General features: G+C 36.2%; 1 protein-coding gene across 2 annotated transcripts; it reads right to left on the reverse strand.

Moving 5' to 3' along the window:
- Positions 1-8,768: 8,768 nt before the first annotated feature.
- On the reverse strand, positions 8,769-11,958 carry LOC110022797 (probable inactive poly [ADP-ribose] polymerase SRO2). Of its 2 annotated transcripts, none has more exons than XM_020721908.1 (5): positions 11,406-11,958; positions 10,127-10,335; positions 9,907-10,037; positions 9,660-9,754; positions 8,769-9,063 (listed from the first exon to the last, which is right to left on the reverse strand). In XM_020721908.1, the coding sequence occupies exons 1-5, from the start codon at positions 11,858-11,860 to the stop codon at positions 9,024-9,026; spliced, it is 930 nt and encodes a 309-aa protein (XP_020577567.1). In that variant the 5' UTR covers positions 11,861-11,958; the 3' UTR covers positions 8,769-9,023. The 2 variants fall into 2 exon arrangements, with proteins under 2 accessions (XP_020577567.1, XP_020577566.1); XM_020721907.1 differs by having other exon boundaries at positions 10,127-10,371.
- Between the last annotated feature and the right edge of the window lie 6,997 nt (positions 11,959-18,955).

Here is an 18,955-nt window from a genome sequence, read left to right on the forward strand (position 1 = left end):
TATATATATATATGATTCATAAAAAATATTTTAAAATAAGTATACATTTTCATGCATACATCATCAATAAAATATCTTTTATTATGACTAATAAAAAATTAGCATAACTCTTAGAGCATAAAAAATAAATATTTAAACTCGGATTAAAAAAAAGAAGTCAGAATTCAATTTTAGCAAACTTATAATCAAACTAATCGGTTCGACGAGACGGACCCAATGACACCAAAATTGATTCAATATGAGTCAAATCGGCTCTAGATGAGACTATTTAGACACTTTTGTAAGGTTTTTTTTTTTTTTTTTGTCTAATTGAAAAATCAAATGAATTTCAATATTAGTTGAGACACCCGAGATAGATCAATTGACACTGAGGCACTTGAGATGATTGTTCACACCCCTTTTTATTTTTTTTAAGAACCCCTCTTCATAGTTGTTCTCTTCAGAACTCTCTCAGAACGACGTTTGCTCAAAAGAGACAAGCGAGGAAATGTAAGTTGAAATTGGGCAAATATAGGAACACCAAAAAAGACATATACAGAGATATCTTACTAGACAATTCTCATAATATAAACTAGAGAGGAGTTGTCTGAAGCAAATCAGATAGTAGTTCGCGCAAATAAATATACGAGAAAAGTCTTATAAAAGGCAATTATATGTGAACCAGAAGACGATATTAAACTTATTTTGTTCTAGGTTCAAAGAGATCTCCCATGACGATATATCATCATAGTCAATTACATCATGGGGGATACCCATAAAGACTCTCAATAAAATATTTTATGCACGCTTTATATGACCTTTAAAAATAAGATGCCAATACAATTTTCATCGTTTAAATAAGGGAAAACTTATAATGTTACGACATAGTCAAGCTATCGGGCAGAGAGTGGACCACCATAACATGATCGGAAACTCGTCCTCAACAAAAAATAGCGTACAAGACAACTACAAGGAATCAAAAATGAGATATTATGGGCCCAAGCCAATGGTGGGTGAGAAAAGTCCAAAACATATTGAGATTCTTTGATCATAATTCTTTGGATTTATCATCACGTGATAATAATACTTTAAATTTATTTGGTCATGAAGATAGTTAGCCCAACCAGACTAAGAATACCTTGTGTCGTCCAAGGCAGTTGAGCACCCTTAGAGTCAAAGCAAAAGAACTTGAAGCTCATAAAACTCTATATGAACTAAAATAATGTAACATGACTTAAACCTAGTAAGGGTTTGACAAGGATGCTTGCAGAGTGGAAAGAATTTGGATGATCCGACTAACGAAATCAAAGCAACTCTATAAGCGACGCATGCTCCCGTATAGGTCGAGACAACCTCCAACATGATAAACCGTGCTAGGCAACCACCTAAGCAGATAAAACATAGCTTGGTCAATTGGGTTGGAGAAGCAAGTATACTTCCCCTCATGACACACAATATAATAATCAATATTGTCTGGAGCTAGTCATAAGTATGGAGGTTCTATTAATGTGTTAAGGGGATATGAGTATATGAGTATGTAGTTATGAGTATATAGCCATAATGTCATATAAAAAAGTAAAAGGATGAAATAAAATTCTTATTTTAATATATTGCAAATTTTAATCCTTAATTTTATTATAGTGAGTACTTTAAGTGAAAAAACATTTATAAAAAAAAGATTTATCATAACAAGTCTAAACCTGCCCAAATTCAAACAAACCACAATCCAAAAAGAGAAGTTGACAACACAACAATAAAGTAAACGTGCCAAATAAATAGTAACAACCTAGGCATTATTGGGTCGGCAACATGTCATTAAAAAAACGGTGATTGGGTTTCGCATACTACATCCCTGATACTAAATCTAAATATAAATTATATTTTGAAATTAAGGTATGAGGCATGAGCATAAGCTCATGGTCACTGTCAAATGGTACCCAAATATCAAGCTCCTCGAGACTCATGCATGTATCTTATTTTCAATATAAACTGTCTGAGAGACTCTAAAATGTATATAAGAAAGTCTAAAATAATGACTCAATCTGCAGAGAAATGTTAGTGCATGTAATATATAATTATCTTAGTCTTGTAGGAGGAGAGCTAAGAAACATATTCATAAAAGTCTTTAATTCAATTCAATAACATTAAACCTCACTCCCTACAAGAATATCGCCCTAGCATGCTAATACATGCCTGGCTCCATAAGCAAATTTAAAAAAAAAAAAAACACAAAAGATTCAACGGTTGACTCACAAACCATAACAATAGTTGTGCGTATGAAAAAATCAAACAACACCATATCTTTAATTCTAAACAAGCATCTACAAGGTATTGCCTAAATAAACACCTAAGTGACTTTCATGCAGTGTAGGTCTAAGGGCATTGTCATAAGATCTTGACGAGATCATCAAAACTAGCCTTATCTTGAGCATGTGAAAGAGCTAACACTTGCCACAACAAATGACGAATGTTAACCAAAACCAATGCTTGGAACGAGATATGAGATATGGTAGTAATTGGATAATTATCTTGGACAAGCCATTAGGTAAGGTTCATTTTCCTTTTATAATCACTGCTCATACTAATTTCTACGAAGTCTCTCCACTATTATTTTGACTTATACAACATAAACTATATGAAAAGGTGGCAAACTCACTTGAACAAAGCGAGTTGTTGACTGCATAGAAATGCCTCAAATCAAGTGCCTTAGGGACTAAACCACAAGGGCACAATACACAAAGGTCAAAATGTTATGGGGAATGCAACAAATGCATCTAATACGTGGAAACAATGTGATGAAAGCACACTTAGGAACAAATACAAGATGGGTTATACAATGCATACAAAATCTAATCCAAAATTAGAAGAGTATCCCACGGGCTCGTATAGACGGTCTCAAGGTACTAAAATGTTGCCCTAAAGAAAGATAGGTTGGTTTTGTGACGCCACTAGGGCAGCATCAAGGCACCAATCACTATTAATCTAGGTATAGTGGTATAAAAATGCCCATACATGACATGTAATATAACAATACAACGCTTGTAAAACTCATGCAAAAAAGCAAACACACGATCATAAAGGGATTCATTCATATATGACACTATGCGTACATGCACATATAACATAAGGCTACCTTACAAAAGAATTATATTGCAGGGCTATGCAAATAGCACTATTGTATTAATCCCTTGAAACTAGAGGAGAACAAGGTTAGGACCTATGTGCCACCGGGATGGCGCCACAGTACAAGCCGCTGCTAGCCCCAAATGATCATGGTGGCAGTGTTCACACGCAGCATAATGAGCCTAATGATCCTAATTATTGGTGGGACTTTGATAACTATCCTAACACCTCAATAAGTGGCTTAGAGTTTCAAATTTGATAAAAAAAAAAAAAACTTACAATATTTTAGTTGATAATGGCAAGCACACCATAAGTCTGGTCAGTATAGTTGGCAAAGTGTGGATCGCCACCTATACAAAAAGGCGTAACAAACGATCCAGGGATAACATTCCCCTAACTCGCTATCTAAAAAGATATGAACCTACACCGATTTGACACCACTAAAATCATCTATTAAACAAATAAAAAAGATGAGTGACTGGTACCCCTATAAAGGGGTGCACCTAATGGCCTAGGGTATAAACCCCGAAGTCCAAATCCTATAAAGAATCAGTCTTGAAACTGTTTAGCAAAAGCGTCGAATGCGACTAAATAACCAAATGAACCACGGTCATTGCACTGTAGGGAGGACATTTCACTGAATATGTGTCAACTAGAAAGCAAATTCCTAGTTAAGCCTTGGCACCATGTCATAAAGAAGTGGCTTTACCGCTCTAAAAGTTGTAGCCATGACATCACAAATATGTCATTGAGCACAATTCTAGCCTTAGATAGGCAAAATCATAGAGATGTAATACTCAAAATAGCATCATGGCTGTCATATCGGTGGGGCTCATGGCCTAGGGCTGCAATGCTAAAATAAACACCACGATTCTTAGCTAAACAAACATAATGTCTGATGAGGCCGCAATGTTGAAATTAACACCACATCCAAATATAGGGAATGACATCATAGCGTGGTTCCATTCCGAGAAGGATAGTGTCGTGATATTGCAAGACAATATTGTAACACTATTGATGAAGTCATATGGTGTCGTGCGACCAAGAAGTGGTGTTGCAGCTCTAACTCAAAACACAGAGGGTGGAGCCTATGTTTGTGGTGTGACTGCATGTTGCATATGTGTGGTACTGTGTTAGGACGTTTTTCTACAGAGAGTCATGTCTATTTATATGCACACATACAAGTGTTGATATGGGGGGAGCATGTGATGACTTTTGAAAATTTTGCTTGCATGTGTTATTTAGCTCCCCGCTTTTAAGGCATAACTCATGATACGTTATCTGCATGTGAGTTTTCCCGCTGACACTTGTTTTCATGCAGGATTGAGTATTTTTCTTTTTCTTATATAATTTTTAGAGTCTAAGAGAGTCCTGTAGCAGAAATAAGATATGGGTATGGGTTCCGAGGCGTTTGGCACGGGAACCACGTGGAGGGGACCAGAAGTAGATGCTCGTGCCTCGTATCTTAATTCTGCATTTTATATCGATGTATAGAAATAAGACTGTGCATGTATATGCGGAGTCCGACTGCTCTTTTTCCTTTTTGGGATATGTCGCCAACCCAACGGCTTTGGCCTTTTATCATTTTATTTGCCTTGTTTGTTTTTTGCATCATGTTGCATGACTGCACTTGTCCGAATTGTTTTCATTTTTTCTTTCTGTGATATGGGATTTCACGATGCAACATAGGCTCTTTAGGACTTAAATTCTTAATTTTATACAAAATCTTAACTAAAATATTCAAGATAATTAAACTTTAGGATTAAAATATTCATGATTTAAAAAATAAAATTTTACTTTCCTGCATATATTAATAGGGCTTCCACAATAAGACTGTGCATGTATATGCGGAGTCCGACTGCTCTTTTTCCTTTTTGGGATATGTCGCCAACCCAACGGCTTTGGCCTTTTATCATTTTATTTGCCTTGTTTGTTTTTTGCATCATGTTGCATGACTGCACTTGTCCGAATTGTTTTCATTTTTTCTTTCTGTGATATGGGATTTCACGATGCAACATAGGCTCTTTAGGACTTAAATTCTTAATTTTATACAAAATCTTAACTAAAATATTCAAGATAATTAAACTTTAGGATTAAAATATTCATGATTTAAAAAATAAAATTTTACTTTCCTGCATATATTAATAGGGCTTCCACAATACTTAAAGACCGCTCGAGATAACTGCATTCACATTTGCATATCCAGAGGAGGAGTCCCTGTGCTTCTTTAACCTGACTGACCCAACATACTTTTATATAGATGGCTATCTAGTGCGTCTAGGGTGTTAGAAAGCTCCCCAACTCAAACAGGGTGTAAGTCCTTTTGTTTGTAGCGTTTCCAATTTCGTAGCTGAACCTCCACTTTTTTTTTCCTGAGGCATCCTTGTCATTTCGACAGGTATAAGTCCCACCTCTTGGAGCTCCAGCTTGTAGTCATATGATAGAGTTTCCTTTCTTTGACCTTAGGGCCACAAAGATCTCCCGTGGATGACGCAATTCATGAATTGCTGATCGGGGATCTCAGGACGTGTTGGGTCGACTACTTTCACAACCAGGGGGTAGACTTAGGGTTCTAGTAACTGTGGATGACGGGTTTGTGGTACTCTGACCCAGTTACCTCTACCTTATAGGATGACTCTACATTCCTTTTGTTGAGCCCTTTTGCGCCCTGTCGCTCCTTGACTCTGTTGATATCATCTTGACGGCCTAATGTCGATGAGCTGCTGCTCATTTGAGATACGACAATTTGTCCAATGCCCTTATGACCCGAACATGCTTTGACGTGTTGGGATATCTCCGTCAAGATGATTTAGGTTATTCTGTGGGCTCTATGTGCCGATTAGACGCTACCCATTTGGGATGTGAGAGACTCGCTCTCTGCCCGATAGCTTAGCGTGAGCTTTGAACCATTGAGACTGTTCTCACATGGAATAACTTTCTTTTACTTGTCTATACCGTAAGTCTATGATAATATAAAGTGAAACTTCTTTTATTGAGAGTATTTTTGGGTATCCCCCAATATGTAATTAACCAATAGGAACATAATCTTCTGAGAGTGTTATTGACCATAGAACATGTACATGCACCTGACTCTCTAGTTATAGGTAATCTACATAGATACTTCTTTCGTAGATATTGATTTAAGATGTCTCCGCTCGATCTTGTTTGGGGGGACATTTTTGACCTATCCTTGCGAGATTTATCACATGTAGACTCTCCATGTTTTACTTTTTCTCTTGTTTGTCATTTTGTCGTATTTCCCTTCTTATTCGGTTCCTCTACTCTTTGAATTACCGATATGATTCAGGAGGGAGATTTATTTGAATAAAAGAAGTAAACGACGATCGACAAGCTGACGACTTCTTCTAAAATCAAAAAAAGAAAAATAAACGAATATATTTTGAAAATCATATATGATTATAATTCTCACCGTAGTTTTCTACTTTACAACCTCCATTTAAAAAAAAAAAAAACTACAACCACTCCAAACAAATCCCAAATCCCCACTTACACTCTCTATTGTCACTTTTACAGTCAATACAGACTTCATTATATCTCTCTAAGTCTTCTCTAAAACTATTTTAAAATTGGATCTATCAGGCATTCGTTCTGCAACAACAATCACTACTAAGCTCTTTATTTTTTGGGCAGATTTTTACTCCTAACACCGAGAAGTCCGGTGTCTCAGCAACAACTGATCAACGCCAAAGCACTAAGCTCTCGGATTTTTGAACTATCATTTTCATGTTCTCTGGTGCCACAATACCACTTGGCTAATACTGAGATATCATCTCTAGCACCTTAGCATCTGTTGAACAATGCCTTTATGTAATGTCATCTATTTATGTGCTTGTTTTATGCTCTAGACAACGTATATGTGTGTTATATTGACTTTCTTGAATTTTTTTTCTATTTCTTCTTCGTTGAGGATACATCTCATAACCAATGCTAATAGTGTTCTTCTAGTTAATTATAATAGTGGTATATATGTAAATGCCCCAAAATTTTTATAGCAAAGCTACAAGAATTTTTTGCAGGAAAGTTATAAAATACCACAAATCGAGCCAAACATACTCTCATTTTTCTGTTGCAACTTGCAAACCCCGCCCCTCTCTTTCTCTCTCTAAAATATCATCTGTTAGGTATGACTCATATACCAGATAAGGGATAGATGTTGGAGAGGAACGGAGCGAGCCAGCCGAGTGGAGAGAGCGAGCGTAGCGATACTCATGAGTAGAGTGAAACGGAAGTATCTGTCCAATTGGAGGAGTTTTTTATTTTTTTTTATTTTTTTTTTTTATTATGTAGGTTGAAGGTAGAAGTAATTTTATAATTACATATTGTACATCGAGGTTATATATATATATATAATATATATATATATATATATATGTAATCCTAAGAGTATCTTGTACTCTTTTTCTAAATTGAAAGAAAAACCGTCACTCCACTCCCGATGACGTAGGCAAATTGTCAAACCTCATTAAATCTTAGTATTTTCTCTTAATTTGCGTTAATTTTTACGATTGCTTTGCCCTAATTACTCACATCATCAAAGCCTCATTTTAACCTAAACTGCTCAATTTCCCCTAAATATGAAGGTATATCACATCTTATTCCTCTCATAAACTCCTTTCAAAATTTCATTCATGAAATTTATTTATTTTTATGAAATTTTTTAATATATTTTTTATTAGAATGCAAGATTTACATACATATCCATCAATTCCTATGTATTTACGTAATCTATCTGTTGGATTCTAAATTGATCTTTGTAAACACACTTCGAGCGTTTGAGCTTGGAGTGAAGGAGAAGAGAAAGAGGGAGTGTAGTGAGTCAGAGGTTGCCTGTCGAGGGAGTAATTGAAAGGTCTTTTATCTGTATTTTTCTTCCTTATTTATATAGGTATATTTTGTACAAATACGGAAATGAGGGAATGACTATGAAAACTGCCATCAATACAGTTGACATTCTCAGTAATCGTATGAAGTTTAGACCATATATGTATTACAATTTGAATTTTAGCATGACAGTAATTGGTCGGTCTACTTGCTTAACTTCAGTCGGCTGAAGCGACCAGCTGAGTGGCGACCAAGCGACGAATTGGTCGCCCGAATCACTCGGTCGAATGTAGATTTCATTCACCACGATATAGGCAGGTCAATATATCAGCCTCGATCAAGAATTGATGCTTGCATCTCGGTCGGCCTGGACTGTTAGTGTGACTTGACGCTTGAATCTCTCAACGCAATGTGTCAGTTGATTCCCGACCGTGCAATAGTGTATGGTAAGAAGCTTCGGCTGTCTGCTCTCATCTGGGTCGTCTAAATGCTTTGAGATTTATGCTAACGGCTGTGGTGTAAACATTATCACTTAAATTTATATCTTTTAAATGTATGAAACCTCTGTGCATGAAAAAGTGTATCTCACTCGCTAAACATAAAACATAATGTTACTTTTGATGTGATGCGAAAGATTTTGATGGTATAAATATAAAAAACAAACTATAGGTGTAAAACATGTAAATGCATAGGAATTTGGTGGTATGCATTTAAATGCCCCAATCACAATATTGCTAAGGCTATAATAATATAAGCATTTTCATGCATTGAGAACAAAGAATTAACGAAATTCAAAAGAACTGTACATAAATGATTTTGCATATGTGATCCTACGTTCCCCAAAACAAAACAACACAATGAAAATTTCGAATCCACACATTTTTTATCGGACCCTACAATGAACATCTATTGAAAAACAAAATACAGATCAATTTCAGTATCATCAATACTGTGTTAATCAACTATACGCACATCACACAAAAGAAAAAAAAAAAAACTGCAGTTAATGTCTGGAGAGGCAGGTGATGAAAAATTCTGATTGTTGTAGCCGTCCTATGTCCAAATTTCTGTTCTATTTGTTAGTGCCTTTGTAAAGAATGTATCTTATTCTCACGATTCCTTCAAGAAGCAGAAAAAATAGCAAACATTAGCCTTAGTCTACAAGAACTTGACCAGTTACGACAGCAGAAAAAAGTAACTTTGACAAGTAAATAACGTCTGCACCAACGAACACAACATAAAGTTTCAATAGAAATGGAGAGCATATTTGAGGCAAAGCCAAATATGAAACCTTCTATGAGGAATATTTATTGCTTGCAAACAATTTGTAAATTTGTTTAAAACATATAATTTAATTCAAAAATGAATGATATAAAAGCTAAAGCCTAGATATACTAAACGACATGAAAGGCCCTTGTTAGGGGAAGCAGAAATCCACCTAATAAATAGAAGTTGTATAATCAATATCTAAATATCATTATGCAAAGTACCATAAATAAAAATTATCTTCTCTCCAACAATGTTTGCACATAAATCAGTTCATTAAGGTATAAAGCAATCATGAAATCCATTATCATTTTATGAAGCAACAGAAACCTTTCAAAGCAATTTTGCAACAGTAGACAACTAATGAACATTAAGTGAAATTTATAAGTGCAACAGATTTGAATACACCAACTGTGACAAAGTAGAATTAGTTGGATAGGAACTCATACCTTTCATGAAACTTTCTAATAACTGAGACTAGTAATTCATCTCCAACTGTTTGCCTAAGTTGAGTTACCAGTTGAATACGAGAAATCCTCCTTTCCTGCAGATACACAAATCATATGCTTTTTATAAAATGAGGAAGAAAATTATAAAAAAAAAAATCACATGCAGCTATTAATAGGACAAAAACGCAAAAGCAGGAGGAAAAAGTAGTCAAAAGATAGCCCAAGTTATATTAGTTCAATTAATTACCATATATTTGACGTGGAACCTTTTAATCAAGCAAATCTTTGAGGAAGATAAACACTTAGAAAGAGTATAGATCAGCTTGCTGAAAGATATCCATGGTGAGTGCGGCCTTCCTACAATTTCCTTCAAGCTCCCTGAATATAAAAGAGGAAAATATTAACAATTCAAGAAATACTTAAAATTTTCAATCAATGAAAGAGTTTTTGAGAGGAAAAAAACAAACCTTTGGATTGGGTGTTCTCCAATTGGACAGTCAGTACATACAACGGCAGCACACGAGTTTTTGCATCAGAAAACCGCACGATGTACCTCCGGGGAAATTTCTGATTATCCACGCCAGAATCAAATTCATCTGAAATTAGTCCAAATGGTTTTGTACCAGGAAGAAACTCTTCTGTCTTTCCCAATATCACTCGACAGAAAATAAGGTGCCTAAATCCATTTACATCAGCAACAGACGATAGAACACTGTCAAATAAGAAAGACAAATCAATGCAAGCATTTCTGTATTTAATCATAATAACAGAGAAAAGTATCAAAATGGTGCCCAAACGGTTCATCGGCCAGAGTCTATAAAAGTGTTAATTTAGTCACCACAATCTTTTAATATGGGCTAAAATAGTCCTTTTGGAAACTATTTCAGACTATATTGAGAGAGTTTTGAGACTAATTTAAAACTTTCATAGACTCTGATGGCCACAAGTAAAAAGTAGGAGACTATCATGACACTTTACTCCATAATAATAGCACGAGCATTTAAAATATGCAGAAAGCTGAGCTGCAATTGAATCTGTTTAGTAAGTTAAGCAAACAACAAACAATGTTTAAAATTTTGAATGCACGGAATACCATTCTTGTCACTCAAAAAGAAAGGGATGGAGAACCTCTTTTACAATCACCAAGAAGATTAAAATTGTAAGAACATGTCTCATTCCATTAAAAAAAAAGGAAACTTGGGCATTTTCAGGAGCATTAAGAACCTTATTAATTCGACTATTCATACATCTGGATATAATTTCTTTATTTTTTGGCATTATAACAAAACTTGATATTTTCAATAGAGTTTTAAAGTGTGATTTAAGTCCCTACAACATAATTATTATGTACTTACAACACTTGAACTTTGATATTTTGTTAGAAAATACTTAAGTTTTCATAATCACAAAAAAAAAGCATTTTTCTTCAAAAAAATTAATATCAGTAACATTTTTTATATGATGTAAGAAAATTATGAATTATATAAGTATCAAAATTTAGGTGTTGGACGTGTAAATCAAAAAATAAAAATAAAAAATTGTGTGGTGTGCATTCAAATCAGCCAATTTTAAAATGCAAATACGCAAACAACCATACCTCTCAGGCTCTCACCCATACTAATCTCTAGATAAAAGAACATAAATCTTGAAAGAATTGCAGTGGAGCAACGACCTCTACACTACTTATCGAAAGAAAACAAAGATTTCAGTTAATATAAGCATAAAACAGACGATTAAAATGCATACCAATTCGCCGCAGAGGACGCTCCATAAATGCATATCCCGAAACCAAATGTCCCGCCCATCGGCACTCCATCGGAACCAAACCCATTCCTCACAATCTTACGAACCCCCTCTACGGAAGTACCATACCACCCCATATTCAGATTAGCATTCCCACCATTCTTCTCCGCCAACGCTCTCACGTACAGCCCGAATGCCCCGAGCTGCGCCCTACCCATGGCAGAAAAGTAATGCATCACCCTCCTAATTTCCACAACGGAACAGCATTCCGCCAGCCGCCCGATTGAAATCAAGAAATTATGCTTCAAATTGATGTGCTCATCGTCCCCTTCATCAAGATGAAGAAGCGCCCCGTCTTCAAATGCCCTCAATTCCGTCGATTCGGTTGTAATGCTCTCCGAATCACTTGCCTCATAGTTGAACTCGATGGGATCGTCGTCTACGATTGACCCGTTCATCGTAAAGGTCTCTCTCTCTCTCTCTCTCTCTCTCTCTCTGGTTTCAGAGCTGGAAGAAAGGGGATAAAGAGGCGCGGAGAACGGCTACCGCCTCTGGTTTTGGAGGAAAGATGGTGTGCTGCGTGAGGCGCTTTGGTTTTAAGTATTCGCTGGGCCGCCGAACGGTTAGAAGGCGGTGTGGATTACCAATTATACCCCTGATGCCTTGTTCAGGTTTTTTCTTGCAAGAAAAGTAATTCCATATATAAAAATCTTTATTTTATGGGAGCAATTCGTCATTGACTGCGGTTGGGTTCCGTTTCTTTTGGGAGCTGATGTGAAATAGGCTCAAGAGTTGAAATGTTTTCTAATATTACCTTATATATTAAATAAGGCTCTGTTTGAGGGAGCTACATCAGTTTAATTGTCTCATAAATGGTGCCATCATTTTTCTCCCAAAGGTGTTATCATGTTTTTCATTAATAATAGCATTTGTACTCCAACAAAATTTGCATTCACATCAAGTGCAACATTTGCTTGAATAATATTAACAACATTTTCATCTTCGTTCTTACTACTATTAACACAATTAAAAGCTAAATAGCTTTCCCACAAAGTAGATAAAAGAACAATGTTGTTCAGCTCTATGAATGAAAGAAAATTATTTAGATGTTTGTGTTGAATTGAGGCTTCTACTTCTCCTCAAATTTACAACAAAAAGAAGCACCAACACCAAACAGAAACATCACAGGCGAAATCCACTCCCTCATAAGGCCTATTCATCTGTTTAAAATCACAACAAATAGAAGCACCAACACCAACAACACCCCAACTTTGAAGTACATAACTAACAGAAACAGCATAGACAAAATCCACCCCCAATAAGGCCTCTTCTTCAGCTCAAATTTACAACTAACAGAAACAACAACACCACGAGTTTCTCAAATTCTTCAAACAGACATGAAATTCAAGCCCAAAATCATAAAGAAAATCCAACATAAACAACAAGAAATCAAAGCATCAAGAAAAATCAAATGGTGCAAATCCACGAGAAACCAAAAGATCTCAAAGATTAGGTGCAAAACCACCAAGAAAATATAGGGAAAGGGGATATCGGAGGAAGAAGGCGTCCAAAACGACAGGTTAGGGCTAAGGAAGTGAGAGCTTCGCAGGGAAGGTAAGGGCAGACGACGAACACAGGGTTGAACCCAAGGGGCAAGCACGTACGTGAAAAAAAGGAAAAACGTGGGCCTCGAACCCGCTGCGACCCGAGGCCCGCGTTTTATTAAACTGCAACTATGCTGCCCAAGTTCTTACGTGGAAAGACCTGTAAAGAGAAAAAAAAACACGTGGTCTGGCCCAGTTGTAAAAAATACTAGATATGGATGATTAGAGAAACCTTTAGTCCCACAGAAGGGAAAGGATTACTAAATTTTTCAAGTTACAACGTTAACTGACGATGTTTGGTTGGTGTTAGTTGATGACAGCTGGTGGTGATCGATGGCGGTTGGTGGTTATCGACGACGGTAGACACTAGCCGACGGCGATTGACGAGTGTCGATGACAGTCGGCAGTTGTCGATGATCGTTGGTGGTGGTTGACGACGATCGGCGGTGGTCAACGACAATCGGCAATGGTCGACGGTGATAAATGGTGGTCAACAGCGATCGACGGTGGTCGATGGCTTTTGGTGGTGATCGACGACTGTTGGCGGCGATCGACACTGGTAAGGATGGTGTTGGACTTCAACTCATTATCAAAGCTTCAAGCTCTCTCTCAAGGCTCAAGTTCTCCACTCATGAGAGGGGTGAGACTCTATTTATAGTGTTTTTGATGCAATTAATACAAAAATATGATCTACTTTGATCAGACAGTTCAGAGAGCTTTCCTCAATCAAACGACTTTCGATGAACATTTGAGTGTCTTAACGATGTCATAATTGAACAATCTTGGGCTCGTTGGATTCATCTTGGAGACACTCTATTCGACTATAGGCTTGCTAGCTTCAATATTCGTTCAACCTTCTAAATATGTCTGAAAAACCTTCAAGAGTGATTTAATGACTTGATATGGACTTGATTTGACTTGGATTAGACCAATTTTGATATAATTCGATCTATCTCATCGAGCTTGTCAGTTTGACTATAAGTTTGTTGAAATTGATGCTTGTTGTGAGATATGCACTTCCTGACATAGAAATGAGACGAGAAAGAACATAAGCAAACACAGATCGTTTACGTGGTTCGATCCAACTGGATCTACGTCCACGGGAGGGAATCAATCAAATATTTCACTAAGGCAAAAGAAATGGAGAATACATAGCTTATACATAGAGATGAGCCCTCATCTTCCTTCTATGGCCTCCCTCTCAAGCGACACCTTGATACAAGGCCTCAAGATGCTCTCCTCCTCTCTAACTCTATAGCTATTCTCTCCTCCTTTGTGGTAGCTTAAGATATTTTCTCCCTTTGCTCTCCTAAGCCTCACACCCTCTCTATTTATAGAAGCAAGAGAGTGGTAGGTAGGAGGTAGGTGGGAGGTAGGTGGCCGGTAGGTGACCGGTAGGTGAGCGGTAGGTAGAGATGTGGTAGGTGGCTGTGCCACATTACAAAATTGCCCTTTTACCTTAGTTCATTAATTGGGGGTCAAAATAACAATGCTCTTAACAACTTTTTATCAATATTTGAACATTTCTTGCTCAAAATATTATCTCGAGATTCATGTCATGCCTTGAAACTCGTCGTGTTGGATGATGAGAATTTGTTAATAACGCATCACTCCTAATTCCTATATATTTAAATATGTAAACTTTAAATTTTATCTTTTATATTATTTAATATTAAAAATATCACTTTTTTAACATTTAGAAAATGAAAGTACAAAATATACATTTTCAAATAAACTGGGCAAAATTTAAGTCAAGCATTAGTTGAAGCTGAGCTCCATAACTACATAGAATGAATGATTTTAATGGACACTCAAGATTCCTAAAATTAATTAGTAATTAAATAAATTTTTTAGAATATAATTGAAAGTTTTAGTTTTAAAATAATTTTACTATTTTTTTCTTTATTCGAAAAGTTACTTTTTGTTATTATTCAAGTGGTGATAAATGCCAAATGTTACCCAGCCATGTATTCATGCTTTGCAAGCATATATATGTAATTGTGCTAGCTCCCCAATGATTTGATCCATTTAGCTAATATATTTTCTCTTCATAGTCATGAAATGAGATGTGTTAGATTGTGTTGAATCTCAGATTGTCATGTGGATAGAGCATTGGGCAAGTGAAAGGAAAGGGAGTAGAAGAAGAGTAAGCTCGAGTAACACTTAAGTTTTTGTAGAATTTTTCAAGTATCCCCGTTTATGAAAATGATCCCCATATTCATAAGTCATAGGAATGATATAGTAAATTACATGATTGTCTCTATTTAATAGAAACATTATAATCATTTATGAATCATTATACCTTTACATATTTGCAACTAACGTAAACACAATTTGACCATGTAATTACTGTTAGCACCATTTCATGTATGTAATCGTATGTGGCGTCGTTTTGCATTCGTAACTGTCTGGTCTGATCACCTTGTATTTATTCGGTCGGCCGAGAGTATCAACCAACTGATGATTTCTGGTAACCTCTTCAGAAGAAGTTCATTGCGAGGGCTCATTGTCTTCGTGAAGGATTGTTCCGTTAGACAAAGAATAATTATCGTACTCTAACGGACACCCTTCCTTCGGTAGAAGAGCTTGTTCAAAAAAAATTCTCTTGGAAGGTTGTTAATCTTCATCGATCAATCATGAACGTATGCATGCCGTATTTTTTGGTTCGATCAGTGGTTCGCTCGGTCATCTTAAAATTCGGTCGACTAGTGCAATGATAAATTTCCGTGCTTCTTCTGCTTTCTTTGTGTGAACTATTCAATCCCATCGAGATTCGTGCAACCACATTAATGACATACATATTGACAATTATTTGTTTCCAAGTTTCCATTTTCAACTTTGTTAGTAAAATGAATATGTACTTGAATTCAACTTTAGTTAAATACTTGAGTGGTTAAGTTTACATTTGGTTAATTATTGGTAAAATTCACTTTACTTCATAATGCAGTCATGTTTATATTTGAAAATTTTAGCCCAAAAAGTAATTTGATCAATTCGAACCCGACGCCTCACAATGAAAAGTTAAAACCCTAAACCACTATGTCGTGGATAAGAGTGCTAGTGTTCTCTTGCATACATCCACATTACATGTAGCATACTTAACATCTATTTCAAATAATTTTCTTGAAAAATATTTTGTTCTCTCAACAATTCTCTAGCTCGAGCCCTTAGAGAGGTTCAAAATCCTGACACAATAATCCTATAAGGAAATGACCGATTTGATCTACCGAGTAGCCTCATTTGAGTCGGATGTGTTTGTTTAGGATCATTGAAGCGTAGAGAGTCGGCCCTTGGTGGTTCAATACATTACTGCGAGGAGCACTTTCATCCTTGCTGATTTCAAGTGAATGTTTGTGACACAATTTGCTAGCGCCTAAAAGCCTTACAAAAATTGAAGGCTCTTCTGCATATCTAATAGGGACAAAATGCAAGTATTTACTCATTCATCACACAATTTTCTAAATGAAATTTTGGAAGTGTTGGGCCCCCGTAGTAGCTCATATCACCCTAACTCTAAGGCTAAAGGAAGGACTATTTTGGTATGCTTTGGTCTGTAGCGACCAAAGAAGCTACACAAGTTGTGGAACTAGCTAATAGTCGCATATAAACAGAATAATACAACTCCTCCCTTGCATCACTCAGAATTGATTGAGCTAATCACCATCCACCAATGAGAACCACCAATGGAGAAAGACAAGAATCGAGGCACAATCCTCACAGCTTGATTAAAGCTCATCTCGAAGACTCATAAGTACACTTGAATAATCGAGCGACCGATAGAGCACACCACCGAGTGAGTCAAGTCCAATATCTTGACTAGCACCTGACTCGGTCATGAGATTGTGTTATCGTTCCAAACATTGTATTTTTTGTGAAGTTCATAAAAATGGTTATGTAAAAATTTTCTAATCATGCACATAATCCCAAGTCTGGTCAAAATTCAAAGAACTTTGGAAGTTCAGTAAAATTATAAATAAAATGTGAATGACATTCGGGGGAACTTAAAACAACTCACCAACGGTGATTTCACATGACTTGTAATACTAAAAACGACACACTGTGTCTGAGGGGTGAATTTTTTTCAAAATTTACAATGATAAATAAACAATAAATCAGTAAAAATATATAAAAATTATAGACAACGACTATTAAAATTAGATATGCAAAACGTACAAGAACCACCCCACAACATCTATGTATCATAAAAACCTGTCTCCTAGCTCAAAGTGAATTAAGCTTTGGTGGTGATTTCCTACCTCTCAACAATGAGATTCATGGTGGATAGCATACAAACCACCCCAATAACAAATCTCGTTGGTTACCTCCTTGAAGACTGCTACAAGATCCACTTAATTTGTTTAGCATAAAGTGTGAAATGTCCAAAACGCGACCAAACCAAGCAACTGAGAAATGGAAAGTGTAAAATTTGAGTTAGTTGTCAACTCAATAAACTAACCAAAAAAGTTCTTAAGAGGTTTTCAACCCATCAATGATCACAACCAAACATTTATCACAAGAGAAATAAAAATATACGGTAAAGGTAAAGTTCAAAAAATGAAGGTAAAAATTGACCAATAGTTTTAATTTATTTTATGATTGAGAGATTTACAAATAATTTTCTACATTTCTTTACAAGAGTTCAAAAAGATTTTTTTTTTCCTAAATTACATAAGAAGCCGAAGGGGAGTTATACATTTGAAGACACTCCATCGTCCTCACCACTGCCCTCTTCTTCTCCATTCTTCGAGTGTGAAAGTAATGTAGCAATTTATCTATATTGGTTCACTCAGAGGAGAGAAACTTTGGTTTTACCATTCGACTGATGTCAAAGCCCACTCTTTGCCTAAGCTATGCGACGAGGAGTTCCACCCGCTGAGGGTGGAAAGAAATTTCAGCGAAGAACTTGTCAGACGTCTGCAACATTACCATCTTCTTTTTTAAGGCTTGGTTCTCTCTCGGAGTGGTCGATAACAACTCTGGCAATCTGCGTATTTTGGATTCAGACACCTTCGTCTGTTCATCCACCAAATTTTCTCTCTCTTTAGCCACAAATAATTTTTCCTCAGCCTCAAGGAGGTTCATTGATCGGAAGGACATCAATTAATACTTGTAGATCATCCCGCCCAAGCCTGATAGATTTTGCTCATTAATAACCTTCCCAAAAACACAAGTCCAAATCACGTTGATGATAATTGAGGGATATAGAGCCGCAATAGGGGAGTTAGAGTACCAATCTATCCTCATGTCAATTAAGGCAAATCAATCATCGGAGCTGGTGCTCACATTTGCCCTCTCATATTGCAAGTGGGGAGCCTTTATGATTCCTTTGGGGAGGGGGATTAGGAGAGACACTTATATTAATATTAGGAAGTTCCCCCTTATGATGGCACATCACCTCTTGGCTAGAAGGCTCAGGCTCAGAATCAAGTTTGCTTTGGCCAACTGGAGAAGGGTTGCTCGCTTCATACCTCACAAACATGATAAAGGGCCTTACTAATCCTGCCACCAATGAGAAAAAAATTTCATTGGGTATCCAACCCCTCAAAAAATGTCAAGTGGGTGCATTCAAAAAATAAGTAAGTGTGAGTTTCTTTAGAAGAGAAACATAAAATATAGTTAGGGTGAGACTATCTCTTATTTTAAGACCAAAAGGAATCATTTTCGAAACAATAAAATCAAATTTAATATAATAACATTTAAAAAGGATATTTATTCCACTCAACTTTAGAAAATTTGTCATATGAAAAAATGTAAACTCGTTCGTGTGCATAAAGATCAGAACCAAGCTAATGATAAGACTTTTGTTTATCAATAATAGAGATATTATAAATGAGCTAAGAGTTATGATTAGTGGCAGAGTTGTTGGGAAGCAAAGTCCACCTATCATTTGAAATAACATTACAATGCATAGTGTGAATGAGATGATGAAACTATAAGAAAGAAGCTGGG

This window comes from Phalaenopsis equestris, unplaced genomic scaffold (genome assembly GCF_001263595.1).
Source record: "Phalaenopsis equestris unplaced genomic scaffold, ASM126359v1 Scaffold000202, whole genome shotgun sequence".
NCBI classification, from domain to species: Eukaryota; Viridiplantae; Streptophyta; class Magnoliopsida; order Asparagales; family Orchidaceae; genus Phalaenopsis; species Phalaenopsis equestris.

What these genes read in the sequence shown, in the direction of transcription:
- LOC110022797 (XM_020721907.1), bottom strand. Translation starts at nt 11,860, where the DNA reads ATGAACGGGTCAATCGTAGACGACGATCCCATCGAGTTCAACTATGAG. An exon ending in GGAGAACACCCAATCCAAAG is followed by an intron (nt 10,038 to 10,126) that starts GTTTGTTTTTTT and finishes TTTTATATTCAG; the next exon opens with GGAGCTTGAAGGAAATTGTA. An exon ending in ATTAGAAAGTTTCATGAAAG is followed by an intron (nt 9,064 to 9,659) that starts GTATGAGTTCCT and finishes TGCTTCTTGAAG; the next exon opens with GAATCGTGAGAATAAGATAC.